Genomic DNA, 13,914 nt, shown 5'->3' with positions numbered 1-13,914 from the left:
ATGGACTCGCCGAACGATTCGTACGAACATTCAAGGTACACATGACTAAGGTGTTGCAACAGTACAACAAAGAGATTTCCTTATTAATTGTTCTGTCACAATACAGAGCTACTCCGCACGAGGCACAGTCACCAGCGGAAAAACTGCATGGACGACAACACAGGACTTTGCTGTCAATACTAAAACCCACAATGCATCCAGAAAATGATCAACGAACGTCGAAAGGACGACGATTCATCGTAAACGACAAAGTCCTCGTAACCGTCTACAGTCGAGGAAAGCGTACTTGGACACAAGCAATCATTGTAGAATGCATTGGAAATATCATGTATAGAATAAGAACGCAAAGTGGCATAGTTATTCGCCATACTAATCAATTCGGCACCAAAGACAGCCGTCACATATAGGCAGAACTTCTAGGCTGTTTCATTTTGCAGACTCAGAAGAAGATGTCCACCCCGAGCAGCTCACAGGATTCCAGACGCCGTCACCGGCAGCCGACGCCAACTCCGCCGCCGCCGCCGCAGCCAACGCAGCCACCTCCGCCGACGCCGGGGCCGACGCAGCACCTTCATGGGCAGCCGACTACCTCAGCCGTCCACAGCCGACATCCTCAGAGAAGATGGACGTCGATGAAGAATTACATTTACGCTATGACCGATGTACGGATGTTGAAATGCAATTATGTAACAAAATTTTGCTTCTCCGGTTCCCTGTTCCGTAGGTTTTGAGTGGGTTTTCCTAGCGGACCGCGGGCGAATGCCACGGGGAGCAACATGTGTGCACCCACAGACATACGCACGCCGGAAAGCAAGGAAGCAGAAAAAAAGGCTTTTCAAGCAAACTTAAAAGGCTTTTCAAGCAAACTTCAAATGCTTTTTTTCTTCCCCCGGAAGGGAGGGATATTGTGTACATAGTTCCGCGTAGTGAATGCGTACACAACTTTCCCACTAGAGCGCGCCCCGCTAAGCACAACAGCGCAGGCGCAGCGCTCGTCCGTCTCCGCACTACGAGTGGTGCTACCTTAGAGACGGACCAAATTCTGCTTCCGCCGATCCGCATATTAGTATGTAACGCAGCCAATGAGATTGCTGCTAACCTAGGACCTTTTCTCCTTGCGGATCACACCCGCACAGTGATACCTGAACGCGGGAGGTATTATAACGAGTGTACAGACCTCCGATTAGTCAGTCTGCATTAGTCTGTACCAGCCTATAGTCAAGTTTCAGTATGTACCTAATAAGCTTATCATTTTCCCGTACATAGCCATGAAGAGAAATGTATACACACTTTGTCAAGTATCAGAGATATGTGAGAATAAGATTAACGTACCAAGACCAAAGGAACTTCAGATTGTCAATTGTAAAGAGCATCCAGAATGAAGTTACGTAAGGTTTATGCTTGTTACTATTTTAATAAATGTGTGTGAAAATTAATCAAGTTCTGTTTAAAGCTGGTCACCGTCAATCTGCTACTCTAACCATGCAAGTGGCATTTCTATCGTCTGACCTAACGGCAGAAGATAAACACGTCACGATAAGACCACGAGACATACTGCTGACACCCGCCTACTTCATTAGAGCGACAAGTCAAATAATCTGATGGTGTGTGTACCGAAGGTCTTACAGTACGCACACCACACTCATGTTAATAGCTGTTCTCGATACGAATTTTGGGTGGCTGAAAAGTCAGCTGGAAACCCAACGGTCGGAGCTGTGTACGATTCCGCCAGTACGGCGCACAGCGATGTGCTGACGACGGCTCCCTCCAGTTACCGCCGGTCGAGCAGGACTTTGCGTGGGGATCTTCATGGCGACGGGCGCCAACGGAATATGAAAACAGGGGAGCGACGTGTGGCGCCGTTCTGTCGGCTATCCGCCCTACAAGTGCTTCTTTGAAACTGAATCACATTCGATTGACATACGGAAATTAGTACAGAGGCAGCTGAGACCGTCTCTTTTTATTTTCTTCTTTAAATAGAGATACGTTGCATTTACATTTGGTATATTTGGATGTTATGAAAGTTGTTCTCGCTACAATGACTTTTTCCTGTATCTGTCCCGTTGGTCTCTGTCTGACCAGAAACATTTGTCACAGAGGGGTATTGTATGTTATCTGAGCCATTTACGTTTGTGTATGCACCTGAACTATTGCTTAAAGTAATTTTAGGGCAAAAAAAGTCGGACGATTCCTTATGCATACCACCAACTTTAAATATGTATTTTTGCCAACATATGACCTGCTTAATAAGTCACGGCTGCAAAATACTAACACGAATTCCTTACAGACGAATGGAAAATCTGGTAGAAGCCGACCTCGGAGAAGATCAGTTTGAATTCCGTAGAAATGTTGGAACACGTGAGGCAATACTGACCCTAAGACTTATCTCAGAAGATAAGGAAAGGGAAACTTCCGTTTCTGGCATTTGTAGACTTAGAGAAAGCTTTTGACAATGTTAACTGGAATACTCTCTTTCAAATTCTGAAGGTGGCAGGGGTAAAATACAGGGAGCGAAAGCCCATTTACAATTTGTACAGAAACCAGATGGCAGTTATAAGAGTCGAGGGGCATGAAAGGGTAGCTGTGGTGGGGAAGGGAGTGAGACAGGGTTGTAGCCTATCCCCGATGTTATTCAATCTGTATATTGAGCAAGCAGTAAAGTAAACAAAAGAAAAATTCGGAGTAGGTATTAAAATCCATGGAGAAGAAATAAAAACTTTGAGCTTTGCCGATGACATTGTAATTCTGTCAGAGACAGCAAAGGACTGGAAGAGCAGTTGAACGGAATGGACAGTGTCTTGAAAGGAGGATGTAAGATGAACATCAACAAAAACAAAACGTGGATAATGGAATGTAGTCGAATTGGGTGATACTGAGGGAATAAGGTTAGGAAATGAGACACTTAAAGAAGTAGATGAGTTTTGCTATTTTGGGAGCAAAATAACTGATAATGGTCAAAGTAGAGAGGATATAAAATGTAGACTGTCAATGGCAGGACAATCGTTTCTGAAGAAGAGAAATTTGTTAACATTGACTATAGATTTAAGTGTCAGGAAGTCTTTTACGAAAGTGTTTGTATGAAGTGTAGCCATGTATGGAAGTGAAACATGGACGGTACATAGATCTGAGCCATCAATGGGTCACCAATTTAGTATTGGAGGGCGGCGTGGAGGGTAGAAATGGTAGAGTGAGACAAAGAGATGAATACACTAAGCAGATTCAGAAGCATGTAGGTTGCAGTAGGTACTGGGAGATGAAGAAGCTTGCACAGGATAGAGTAGTATGGAGAGCTCCATGAAACCAGTCTCTGGACTGAAGACCACAACAACAACAACATTACTTGCTTTTCATGAGATTGTTGTTGTTTATATGTACTTGCTGATCTGTTTTGGAGCCAACTCTGACATGTAGCTTCCTGATAGGAGTAACACAATGAAAACAAAAAAATATATGAAAGTGAACATTTTGTGAGAGAAGAGTTTGACGATGTGTGGCAGACTAATGATATATATGTTCATGTAACAGGTGTCTATCATTTTTAAGGAATAGTGTAAATTTCCATTGACCTGGTGAAGAAGACTACGTGTGCCTCTGTAACTAGAGTGGCTCAGGCTGCTTTCAATGGCAGCGACGTATTTCTCATGTATTAGGTGAATATTCTCCAATCATTAAATGAATGGTGCCATGTAGTGTCGAAGAAATTAAGATCTTAGTGTCTGTTTTAGTTTTACATTAATGTCCTGTAACGCTGAAGGATCCTAAAACTTTGGTTTACGTTCTTCAGTAATGTAACATATCAGCTAGAGCAGAGTGAGGAATATTATCAGTCACTTCAGTTTCTCACAAGGAACGATATATTGGTCTTTCACAATCAGTAAGAGCGGATGATGTACAGCGCATCTGGAATTACCCGGAAATACAACAAGCAAGCGGTTCGTAAACACTGAGAGTGTTTATTCTATCGAAGTAAACAAAATTTATGTGATAAAGGAGATGTAAAGCAAAGAGGCTGATGACTGATTTATTACGGTAAACATAGCTGCAACACCACACTGGCCAGAAGGACCATCTCGTAAACATTTTGTAGCGGTAGCTAGCGGGCTGTTGCTAGTCAGAGATTCCGCAGAGCAGTTCGGTCTAGTGTAACGAGGAACGAGAAAGTATGGATAAAAGATGCGCCCACTGTAAATTTTCTGCCGAGAAAAATTAGCCATCCACTTCAGTTTGCTCCTGATCTAGAAATACGTTAGGCAAATCCTTCCCGGTCAGTGTTGGGACTTTTTTATTTATCCTACTGAATTGATGGGTTACGAGATATTTAATCTCACTGTCAAATATTGCGTGGGCCATTACGTCTGGTGTCCAAAAATTAGACAAAATGATATGCAACACGCCAATGTGCTGTTTTAGTGTGTTTAGAGCGTCAGTAAAATTCCATATACTAAAGCGAACTACAGCCCATGTCGAGCGTGCCCGTGGAACGCTGCGTGTACTGTGGGCCACATCAAGTGGAACGTATCACAGCAGCTTCGAGGGCCACAAATCACTGTAACGTGGAATTTTGTTGATGATCGCAGTAAATAAAATCATCACGTTCAGCTATGCTACATCACTTTGTCTAAGTTTTAGCTACCCTACGTAACAGGTTACGCAAAATTTGACAGTGAGATTAAATATGTCTAAACCGAGCGTGTCAGTAAAGCACACATATTTTAAATGTGAATGTTACAAAGAAACTGGTATCGCGTAGGGCCGCCGCGATCACGCAGAAGCGCCGCTGCACGGCGTCGCATGGAGTCGACCAACGTCTGAAGCAGTGCTGCAGGGAATCAACACCATGAATCCAGCAGGGTTGCCCATAAATCCATAAGACTACGAGGGAATGGAGATCTCTTCGGAACAGCACGTTGCAAGGCATCCCTATATGCTCCATAATATTCGTGTCTGGGGGGTTTGGTGGCCAGCGGAAGTGTTTAAACTCAGAAGATGTTCCTGGAATCACTCGTAGCAATTCTGGACGTCGCGGTGTCCCGTTGTCCTGCTAGAATTTCCCAAGTCGGTCGGAATGCACACGGGATATGAATTGATGAAGGTGATCAGACAGGGTGTTTACGTACGTGTCACCTGTCAGAGTCGTGTCTAGATGTATCACAAGTCCCACAGCACTCCAGCTGCACATGCACCACACCATTACAGAGCCTTCATAAGCTCCTGCTGACATGCAAGGTCCATCGATTCGTGAGGTTGTCTCCATACCCATCCGCTCGATACAATTTGAAACGAGACTCGACCGACCAGGCAACATGTTTCTAGTCATTAACAGTCCAATATCAGTGTTGACGGGCCCAGGTGAGGCATAAGGCTTTGTGTCGCGCCGTCATCAAGGGTACACGAGTGGGCCTTAGGCTTCGAAAATCCATATCGATGATGTTTCGTTGAATGGTTCGCACGCTGATACTTGTTGATGGCCCAGCACTGAAATCTGCAGAAATTTGTGGAGGGGGCTGCACTTCTGTCACGTTGAACGACTCTCTTCAGTCGTTGTTGGTCCCGTTCGTACAGGATATTTTTCCGTCCGCAGCGATGTCGGAGATTTGATGTTTTTCCGGATTCCTGATATTCACGGTACACTCGTGGAAAGGTCCAAGGGAAAATGCCCACTTCGTCGCTATCCCGAAGGTGCCGTGTCCTATCGCTCGTGCGCCAACTAAAACACGACATTCAAACCCACTCAGATCTTGATAACCTGACATTGTAGCAGCAGTAACCGATCGAACACCTGCGCAGACTCTTGTTGTCTTAGAAAGGCGGTGCCAACCGTAGCGCCGTATTCTGCCTATTTACGTATCTCTGTATTTGAATACGCATGCCTATACCAGTTACTCTGGCTCTTCGGTGTATGTATGTATATCTGTTCCATATCTCCTCCTAAACCACTCTACTGATTTCTACCAATCTTCGTACACATATCACTTATTGTCTGGAGCTAATCGCTGTGGTGGTAAGGGGGAAGTGACAAAAAAGGTGTGTAGCTCACGACACACGAATTTGCAGACTTCCTTCATCCAATGTTTGAGAATGGGTGTACTTAGTGACTTGCAACAAAATTTAGATGTAATTTGAAGCCTTTACTAAACTTTTTCTCGCTAATAATCCCCACAAAATGGTGAAAGGAAAAAAAGTTAGTTGCTTATTCCATTACCCTGTTCGTGCAGTAAAACTGCCGCATCAAGCATGATGTTTACGTTATCACTTCTTTACTGGTAACTGTATTGATGACACATTTTGCAGGCTCTATTCACATATCCCACTGGATGGAACTGAAATTAATAGCATTGCACGACACGTAATTCAGGACATATGACGTCATAAACACTGAGATGTGAGGAGATCTGCCGCACCATGCATGACGTTTTAGTTTATTATTTCTATGCTACTAACTCTGTTCAAGACAAAATTCGAAGACAGTATCAACAAACGATGAACGTACCTACAAAACTGCATCATTCTGAGAGATATATTTAAGGAGATATGACGTCATAAACACTGAGTTGCGTGAAAAAAAGCCTCATCATGCATGACGTTTAAACTTATTTCTTCTCTGCTACTTACTTTATTCGCAACACATTTCACAAATAGTATTCGCAGATGCTGCTAAATGTACATTCACAATTACGTTATTGTACAACACGTAGTTGTGGACACATGACACCTCAAACACTGAGATGTGAAAAAATTACTGTATCATGCATAACGTTTTAATTTCTTACGCATTTACTACGAACTTTATTCGCAACATGTTTCGTAGACAGCATAAAAATGTACCATTGAACGTGAATACAAAAATATTTCGTTGTACGCCACATTGTTAAGGTGATATGACGTCATAAAGAATAAGCTCCGTGATATCGAAACTAAAGGACTAAATTCTCTACAGACACATGTGAAGTACGTAAATAAAGATGTGTGAAATAGATTAAATATATGTGAAATATATATGATGTGTGCGTACTCTGGCAAAGACGTGGCTAAAAAGCTCTTTCTTAACCCCAGGATCGATTTCGACCAAACGTGGTACACACACTAACTAAATTAACTCCGTCCGAACAGGTACTGGAAGGCGCAGTGGTATCGACGGACCGCCGTGTCATCTTCAGCCGATAGGCGTCACTGGAGGCGGATATGGAAGGGATTGTGGCGGATAGCAAACCGCTCTCCCAGCCACTATTAACTTTTGTGGCTCGAGCCGCCACTTTTCTCTCAGTAGCTCCTCAGTTGGCCTCAAAGGTTTGAATGCATTCCCGTAGCCAATAGTGCCCAGTAGATCCAGACAGGCACCTATCCAAACGTTAGCCCAGACTGAGGCCATTTACGGATATTACTGACTGGAGAGAAACTCTATGGGGGTAAGAACCAGCAACCTATTTCTATCAAGAGATGACAAGAGAGGGGATAGGAGGACATGGGGACAGATATGATGAAGAACGAGGGGGAAATGGACATAGAAAAGGAAGTGGAGCAGATGACAGAAAAGGAGGAGGAGATGAACAGAGAGAGGGGGAGGAGGAGATAAAGGAAGTGAGAAGGAGACAGAGGGGCTGGAGGACACAAAGAGGGGGCCAGAAGACAGGAATAGGGGGAAGGAACAGATGGAAGAGGGGGCAGAACCAGATGAGGACAAAGGGTGGGGAGGAGCAGATAAACACAGAGAGGGGCAGGAAGACGTAGAGGTACAGGTTGGAGGAGATGTTCAGAGAGAGGGGGAGTAGCAGATGGACAGAGAGAGTGGGGAGGCTTCAAAATGGCTCTGAGCAGTATGGGACTTAACATCTGAGGTCATCAGTCCCCTAGAACTTAGAACTACTTAAACCTAACTAACCTAAGGACATCACACACACCCATGCCCGAGGCAGGATTCGAACCTGCGACCGTAGCGGTCGCGCGGTTCCAGACTGAAGCGCCTAGAACCGCTCGGCTAAAACGGCAGACAAGTGAGGAGGAGAAGATGGACAGAGAGAGGGGGGCAAAGAACAGATGGACAGAGGAGGGTTTAGCAGAAAGACAGAGAGCGTGGGGACTAGCAGATCTACAGAGAGTGGGAAGGAGAAGATGGACAGAGAGAGGGAAGTGGAGCAGATGTACAGAGAGAAGGGCAGGAGGATATAGACAGTAGAGGTTGGAGGAAATGTATATAGAGAAGGGGAGTAGCAGATGAACAGTGAGAGTTGAGTACAAGATAGAGAGATAGCAGACAGTGAGATGGGGAGTATCAGAAGGACAGAGAGGGGATGACGGGGGGGGGGGGGGTAGCAGATGAACAGACAGAGGGAGAGAAGCAAATGGATGGAGGGAGACAGGGAAGGAGAAGCGGACAGAGTGGGAGCGAGCAGATGCACAGAGAGAGTGGAGAGGAGCAGAGGCCAAACAGTTGGGGAGGAGCATTTGTACAGAGAGGTTGAGGAGGAGCAAATGGACAGAAACAGTGGGGAGGAGCAGATGGAGAGAGAGGGAAGGAAGATAGGCTGATAATGGGAGAAGTAGCAGATTGACAGTGTGTCATGTAGCAGATGGACAGAGAGTGGGGAGTAGAAGAGTAGAAGATGGACCAGGAGAGAGAGAAGTAACATATGGACTGAAAAAGTGGGGAGGTGGAGATGGACACAGAGACTGGGGAGCAACGAAGATGGACAAAGTGAGGGTGAATTGCAGATGGTCAGAGAGTGTGGGGAGTAAAAGATGGTCAGAGAGTGGCAGTGCAGCCATAGACAGAGTGTTGGGGCAGCAGATGGACAGAGAATTTGCTGAGTAGTATATGGACAAAGAAAGTGGGCAGGAGCAGAGGGACAGACAAAATGGGGAGGAGCAGAAGGATAGACAGAGGGGAAGGACAGATGGACAGAGAGAGCGGGGAGAAGGAGAGAGTGGAGAGCAGTGGAGAGCTACGAAGAGAGGGGGATGTAGCAGACGGACAGATAAAGTGTGAAGAAACAAATAGGGAGGGAGTGGGGGAGTTGAAAATGGGCATGGAGAGGTGGAGCAGGAGATAGAGAGAGGGGAGGAGGGCAGACAGAGTGGAAAGAGCAGATGGGCTGAGAGAGGGGGGTGGAGAAGATGCACAGAGAGAGTAGGGAGGAGCAGACAGACACACAGGGGCAGGAGAACAGAGACATTAGACGTTGGAGGAGACAGAAAGAGAGAGGGGAGTAACACACAGATGGAGAGAGCAGGTTGTAGGAGATGCCCAGACAGAGTGGGAAGGAGAAGATTGTCAGAGACTGGAGGAGTAGCAGATGGACAGAGAGGGGTGTGGAGATATGGCCAGAGAGAGGGGGCAGAAGCCAACAGAAGAAGAGATTTTGGAGGAGCGGATGTAAAAAGAGAGGGTCAGAGGGCCAAAGACAGTAGAAGTTGTAGGAGATGGTAAAAGAGAGGGGGAATAGCAAGTGGAGAGAGAGACAACAGAGTAGCTGATGTACACAGAAACAGAGAGCAGCAAACAGACAGAGAGAGGTGTAAATAGCAGATGGATAGAGAGAGGGGGGAGGAGATAAAGAAAGTGAGGAGGAGGTAGGGGGGCTAGAGGAGAAAGACTCAAGAGGGGGGATGAAAAGATAGAGGAATAGGAACCAATCCAACAGACGGCAGAAAAGATGGGCAGAAAGACTGTGAGGAGCATATAAACAGAGAGAACAGAAGTAGCAGATAGAAACAGTGAGAGGGGAGTAGTAGATGAACAGAAAGAGTTTGAAAGAGCAGACAGACAGGGAGATGTGTGAGGAGGAGATGGACAGAGAGAGTGGGTAGTCGCAGATAAGCAGAGAGGGGGGGGGGGGGAGTAGCAATGGACAGAGATAATGGGGAGGAGGAGATATACAGAGAGTTGGCTAGTAGCAAAGGGATAGAGAGGGCGGAGGAGAAGATGGACAGAGGGGGTGAGAGGAGCAGAGGGAAAGAGAGTGTGCAGAGGGGTAGATCGATAGAGAGAGGGAGAGTACCAGATAGGCAGAGAGAGGCGGAGTATTAGGACAGAGAGGGGGGAAGTAGCAGATGGACCTAAAGAGGGGGAGGGGGAGGTAAATTAAATGACAAGGAGATGGGGGCTGGAGGAGAAAAACTAGAAGAGGGCTGGAAAGATAGAAAGACAAAATGGTGCAAATGCAACAGGGGGCAGAACAGATGGGCAGAGTGTGTGGGAAGGAGCAGATGGACAGAGAGATGGGTAGGAGTTCATAGAGAGCAGAGATTGAAGGAGGTGAACAGAGAGAGAGGAGTGAAGTAGTTGGTCAGAGAGGGGAGTTGGCAGCCAGACAGAGGTGTGTAACAGATAGAAAGAAAGGGCTATGAGGACAGAGAGAGGGGGAGTAGCAGATGGATAGGGAGAGTGGGGAATGGCGGATAGCCAGACAGCTTGGGGGAGTAGATGGACAGAGAGAGGGGGATAGTGTGGTTGACTGAGAGTTGGGAGTAGCAAATGGATGAAGTGAGTGGGTAGGAGCATACAGAGAGAGGGAAGGACAGATGGACAGAGAGAGTCAAGGACAGATGGACAGAGAGAGTGAGGAGGAGGAGAGTGGGGAGCAGTGGAGATCTACAAAGGAAGAGAGAGTAACAGGTGAGCAGAGAGAGTATAAAGTAACAAATAGACAGTGAGTGGAGGAGTAGAAAATGGGTAGAGAGAGGGGGAGTAGCAGGTGGATAGAGAGAGTGTGGAGTAGGAGATAGAAAGAGAGAGTGGGGGGAGGAGGAGGGGGACAGACAGTGGGAAGAGCAGATGGACAGATTGTGGGAAGGTGCAGATGCACAGAGAGGGTTGGGAGAAGTAGGTGGACAGATTAGGGAATAAAGCAGATGGACTGAGATGGCAGATGGACGGAGAGTGGGGAGGAACAGATGGTCAGAGAGAGGGTATGAGCAGATGGACTAAGAATGTGTGGGGAGTAGCACATGGTCAGATAGAGGAGGAAGTAGCAGTTGGACAGAGAGAGGGTGAAGGCTCAGACAGAGAAGTGGGAGAGGAGCACAGGGACAGGGAGAGGGGGACTAGAAGATGTACACAGAGAGTGGGGAGGAGCAGATGGGCAGACAGAGAGGAGCAGAGGGACAGAAGAAGTGGGAGGAACAGATAGACAGAGGGAGTGTGGTTATCACGCCTGATGAAAAAGTGAAATAAAATCGCCACACCCAGGATTTCGTTACCACTGTAATGTATTTGTGTACGGGTGGGTGGTGGTTTTTGGTGTGGTTATCGTGCCTGCTGAATTCCCTGTAAGTGAACTTAACATTTGTTACAGGCAGTTAGCCAATGGCGGACTGTTCACACATGACGTTGAGCACTCTGATTGAAGGAAACCAGCTCCAACACGTGCAGTTCCAACTGGCAAATAATCTGGCTACAGTCTGATGAGGCGGGAGGAAGAAGGCAGGCGGGACCTGTGGCAGAGGAGAAGAGCGCAGGCGCTGGCGCACGCTACGCTACGTCACCTTGGGCCGCGCTGAGCGTACCTCTGATGGGCGCGTCGTCGTCGACCTGCAGCTTGAGGCTGGTGGCGCGGCGCGAGTAGCGCACCGTGTGCCACTGGTTGTCGTTGAGGCCCTGGCCGGCCACCACCACCTGCAAGAAAACCCGTTCGTTCTCTGCAACGGCCGAATTTATACGACACGGATCTTTCCGTGTCCGTCTCACATCTTCGTTAATACATTTCCAGTCTTACACTTGCCACACTATTTAAGCAGTTAATCAATAAATTTTCATCTTCTAACATTTTGCACAGTATTGATGCCAATAGTCTGTACAACTTAAACAATACACAACGATACACATAACACAGTAATACAGGGTGAACATTAATAAAAGTGACAAACTGCACGGGCGGTTTCCGTACCGGAAAAAGGTCCTATGAACGTGTGTCCGGAAATGCATTTTCGTCACTGTAGGTGGCGCTGACGAATGACAGGTCCTCTGACCGCGTGCCGCGTTTCCTTGCGTGTTGCAGGCTGTGTGACTGAAGCAGCGTACTGCAAGCAGCAGAATGGTCCAGAATACATTTTGGTAACAAGCCGAGATGGTACTTGTGTACGGCCGAGCAGATTGAAATGGTCGAAAGGCAGTACGGCTATACCAAAACAAGTATCCTCACAGACACCAATCACGTCACACAACATTTCAAGCTTTTTTAATTGGGCGTTTGTATGATCGTGAGTTCTTTCAGACAGACGAACGTGGAGGGAGCTGTGGTCTGTGCGTACACCAGATTTGGAGAACTGCGTTCCACAGGACACTGAGAGGGACTCTAGTATTAGCTGCACGGAAGTGGCCCCCCAACATGGTGTACGCCAAAAGTACGATTATATCTATACTGCATGACAACTGCTAATATCCCAACCACCTACAATCCCATGGAGACCACTTTGATCATCTGTTGTGTACTGTGTACTGTGTTCCGATTCCTGTGAAAGGGCACGACCGACTTCCTTTCCCATTCTTCCCTAATCCGATGGAGCCGATGACCCCATTGTTCGGTCCCTTCCCCGAATCAACCAATCAACCAACCAACCATCTGTGTTCCGAGACGAATTGCTGTCGCTGCTCGCACACGGTCCAGTTCCAGACGAATGTTCGTAGGACCTTTTTTCCTCCATTTCCAGTCAGTAATCTGTCCCTCCAGTTTAGCTGTTTTACTGGTATTCACCCTGTGTAGGTAACAGTTAAGTAATACTGATTTGTATACAAACATACAACGAGTATAAATTTAAATCTTCTTCTGTACAAACAAAGTATTCATCGATGACATACAAAGCCTTCTTTCCAAGTCAGTTTTATATATTTCTGAAAGTTTTCAGTGACGCACTGTGTGCTTCTGGTGGCAGTGGATAGAGCAGCTTAACTCAAAAGTATTTGTAGCTCACTTGGTTTTCTTTTGTGAAGACTAGAGAATGAAGAATAAATAATGATGGGACTGTCATGACTCCCAGTTTCTTGAAAAGCGGCCCACAGGAGGCATTGTTTCTAGAAACACCTGCTACACATCTGTTTACCTTTTTGTGCCATATAAAAACTCCTTTTGCCCCAGTGGACTTGCCCCAAAGCAGTAGGCACTATATATTTACTAAGATGATATCTGTTCTTTCGGACATGTCCGAAAGAACAGATACCATCGGTGACCAAGCAGCTCGTTAGAATGAAATTACAATGAAATCAACACCCTTAGCTGCTTATAGGCGTTGACATAGGTCAACGGGGACAGATCAAAATTTGTGCCTCGACCGGGACTCGAACCCGGGATCTCCTGCTTACATGGCAGACGCTCCATCCATCTGAGCCACCGAAGACACAGAGGATAGCGCAACTGCAGGGATTTTTCTCTGGCACGCTTCCCGCGAAACCCACATTCTCGACGTATTGTCCCGCACTACATTCGTAGTGGCCCCGCCCATTGTACTTATTACTCGCGGCGCGTTGCCGATTCCCGTAAGAGTTCGGGCTCTGTTTGTGTATTCGCACAGAGGAAGAAGATGGTCAAGTGGCCGGTGAGCCTTAACTATATATTTACTAAGATGGTATCTGTTCATTCGGACATCTCCGAAAGAACAGATACCATTGTTCTGAGGACTTCCTCTAGATGTTCTTTTGTCTCCCTGACTATAGCAATATCATCTGCATAACGTAGCATGTCTATCTTCTGCCCATTAATTTTGATCCCAACCTCTGTAGTTCCTCGAACTTTGTCTATAGCTTCTTGGATGTAAGCATTGAATATAAGAGGAGAGAGAGCACATCCTTGTCTTACCCCTTGCTTCTTGTTCCTGGTGGCAGTTCCTAATCACTGCCACCGCATTCTTATAGAAACTGAGTCTCACACGGATGTCTTTGTACTTTCTTCCACTTTTCCTCAGCACTCTGAACATCTCTTGCCA

General features: G+C 46.5%; 1 protein-coding gene across 1 annotated transcript in view; it reads right to left on the bottom strand.

Moving 5' to 3' along the window:
* The window catches only part of LOC124794982 (neurexin-1-like), a 2,052,691-nt gene that overhangs the window by 323,647 nt on the left and 1,715,130 nt on the right, over positions 1-13,914 (bottom strand). Inside the window, exon 14 of the mRNA XM_047258725.1 lies at positions 11,503-11,611. Within this exon, the coding sequence (XP_047114681.1) occupies positions 11,503-11,611 (109 nt within the window). The remainder of the gene's footprint in view (positions 1-11,502; positions 11,612-13,914) is intronic.

The sequence above is a fragment of the Schistocerca piceifrons genome, chromosome 4, assembly GCF_021461385.2.
Source record: "Schistocerca piceifrons isolate TAMUIC-IGC-003096 chromosome 4, iqSchPice1.1, whole genome shotgun sequence".
Taxonomy (NCBI): Eukaryota; Metazoa; Arthropoda; class Insecta; order Orthoptera; family Acrididae; genus Schistocerca; species Schistocerca piceifrons.
The sequence above is the reverse complement of the archived record's forward strand: the minus strand, read 5'-3'. Positions and strand labels throughout refer to the sequence as shown.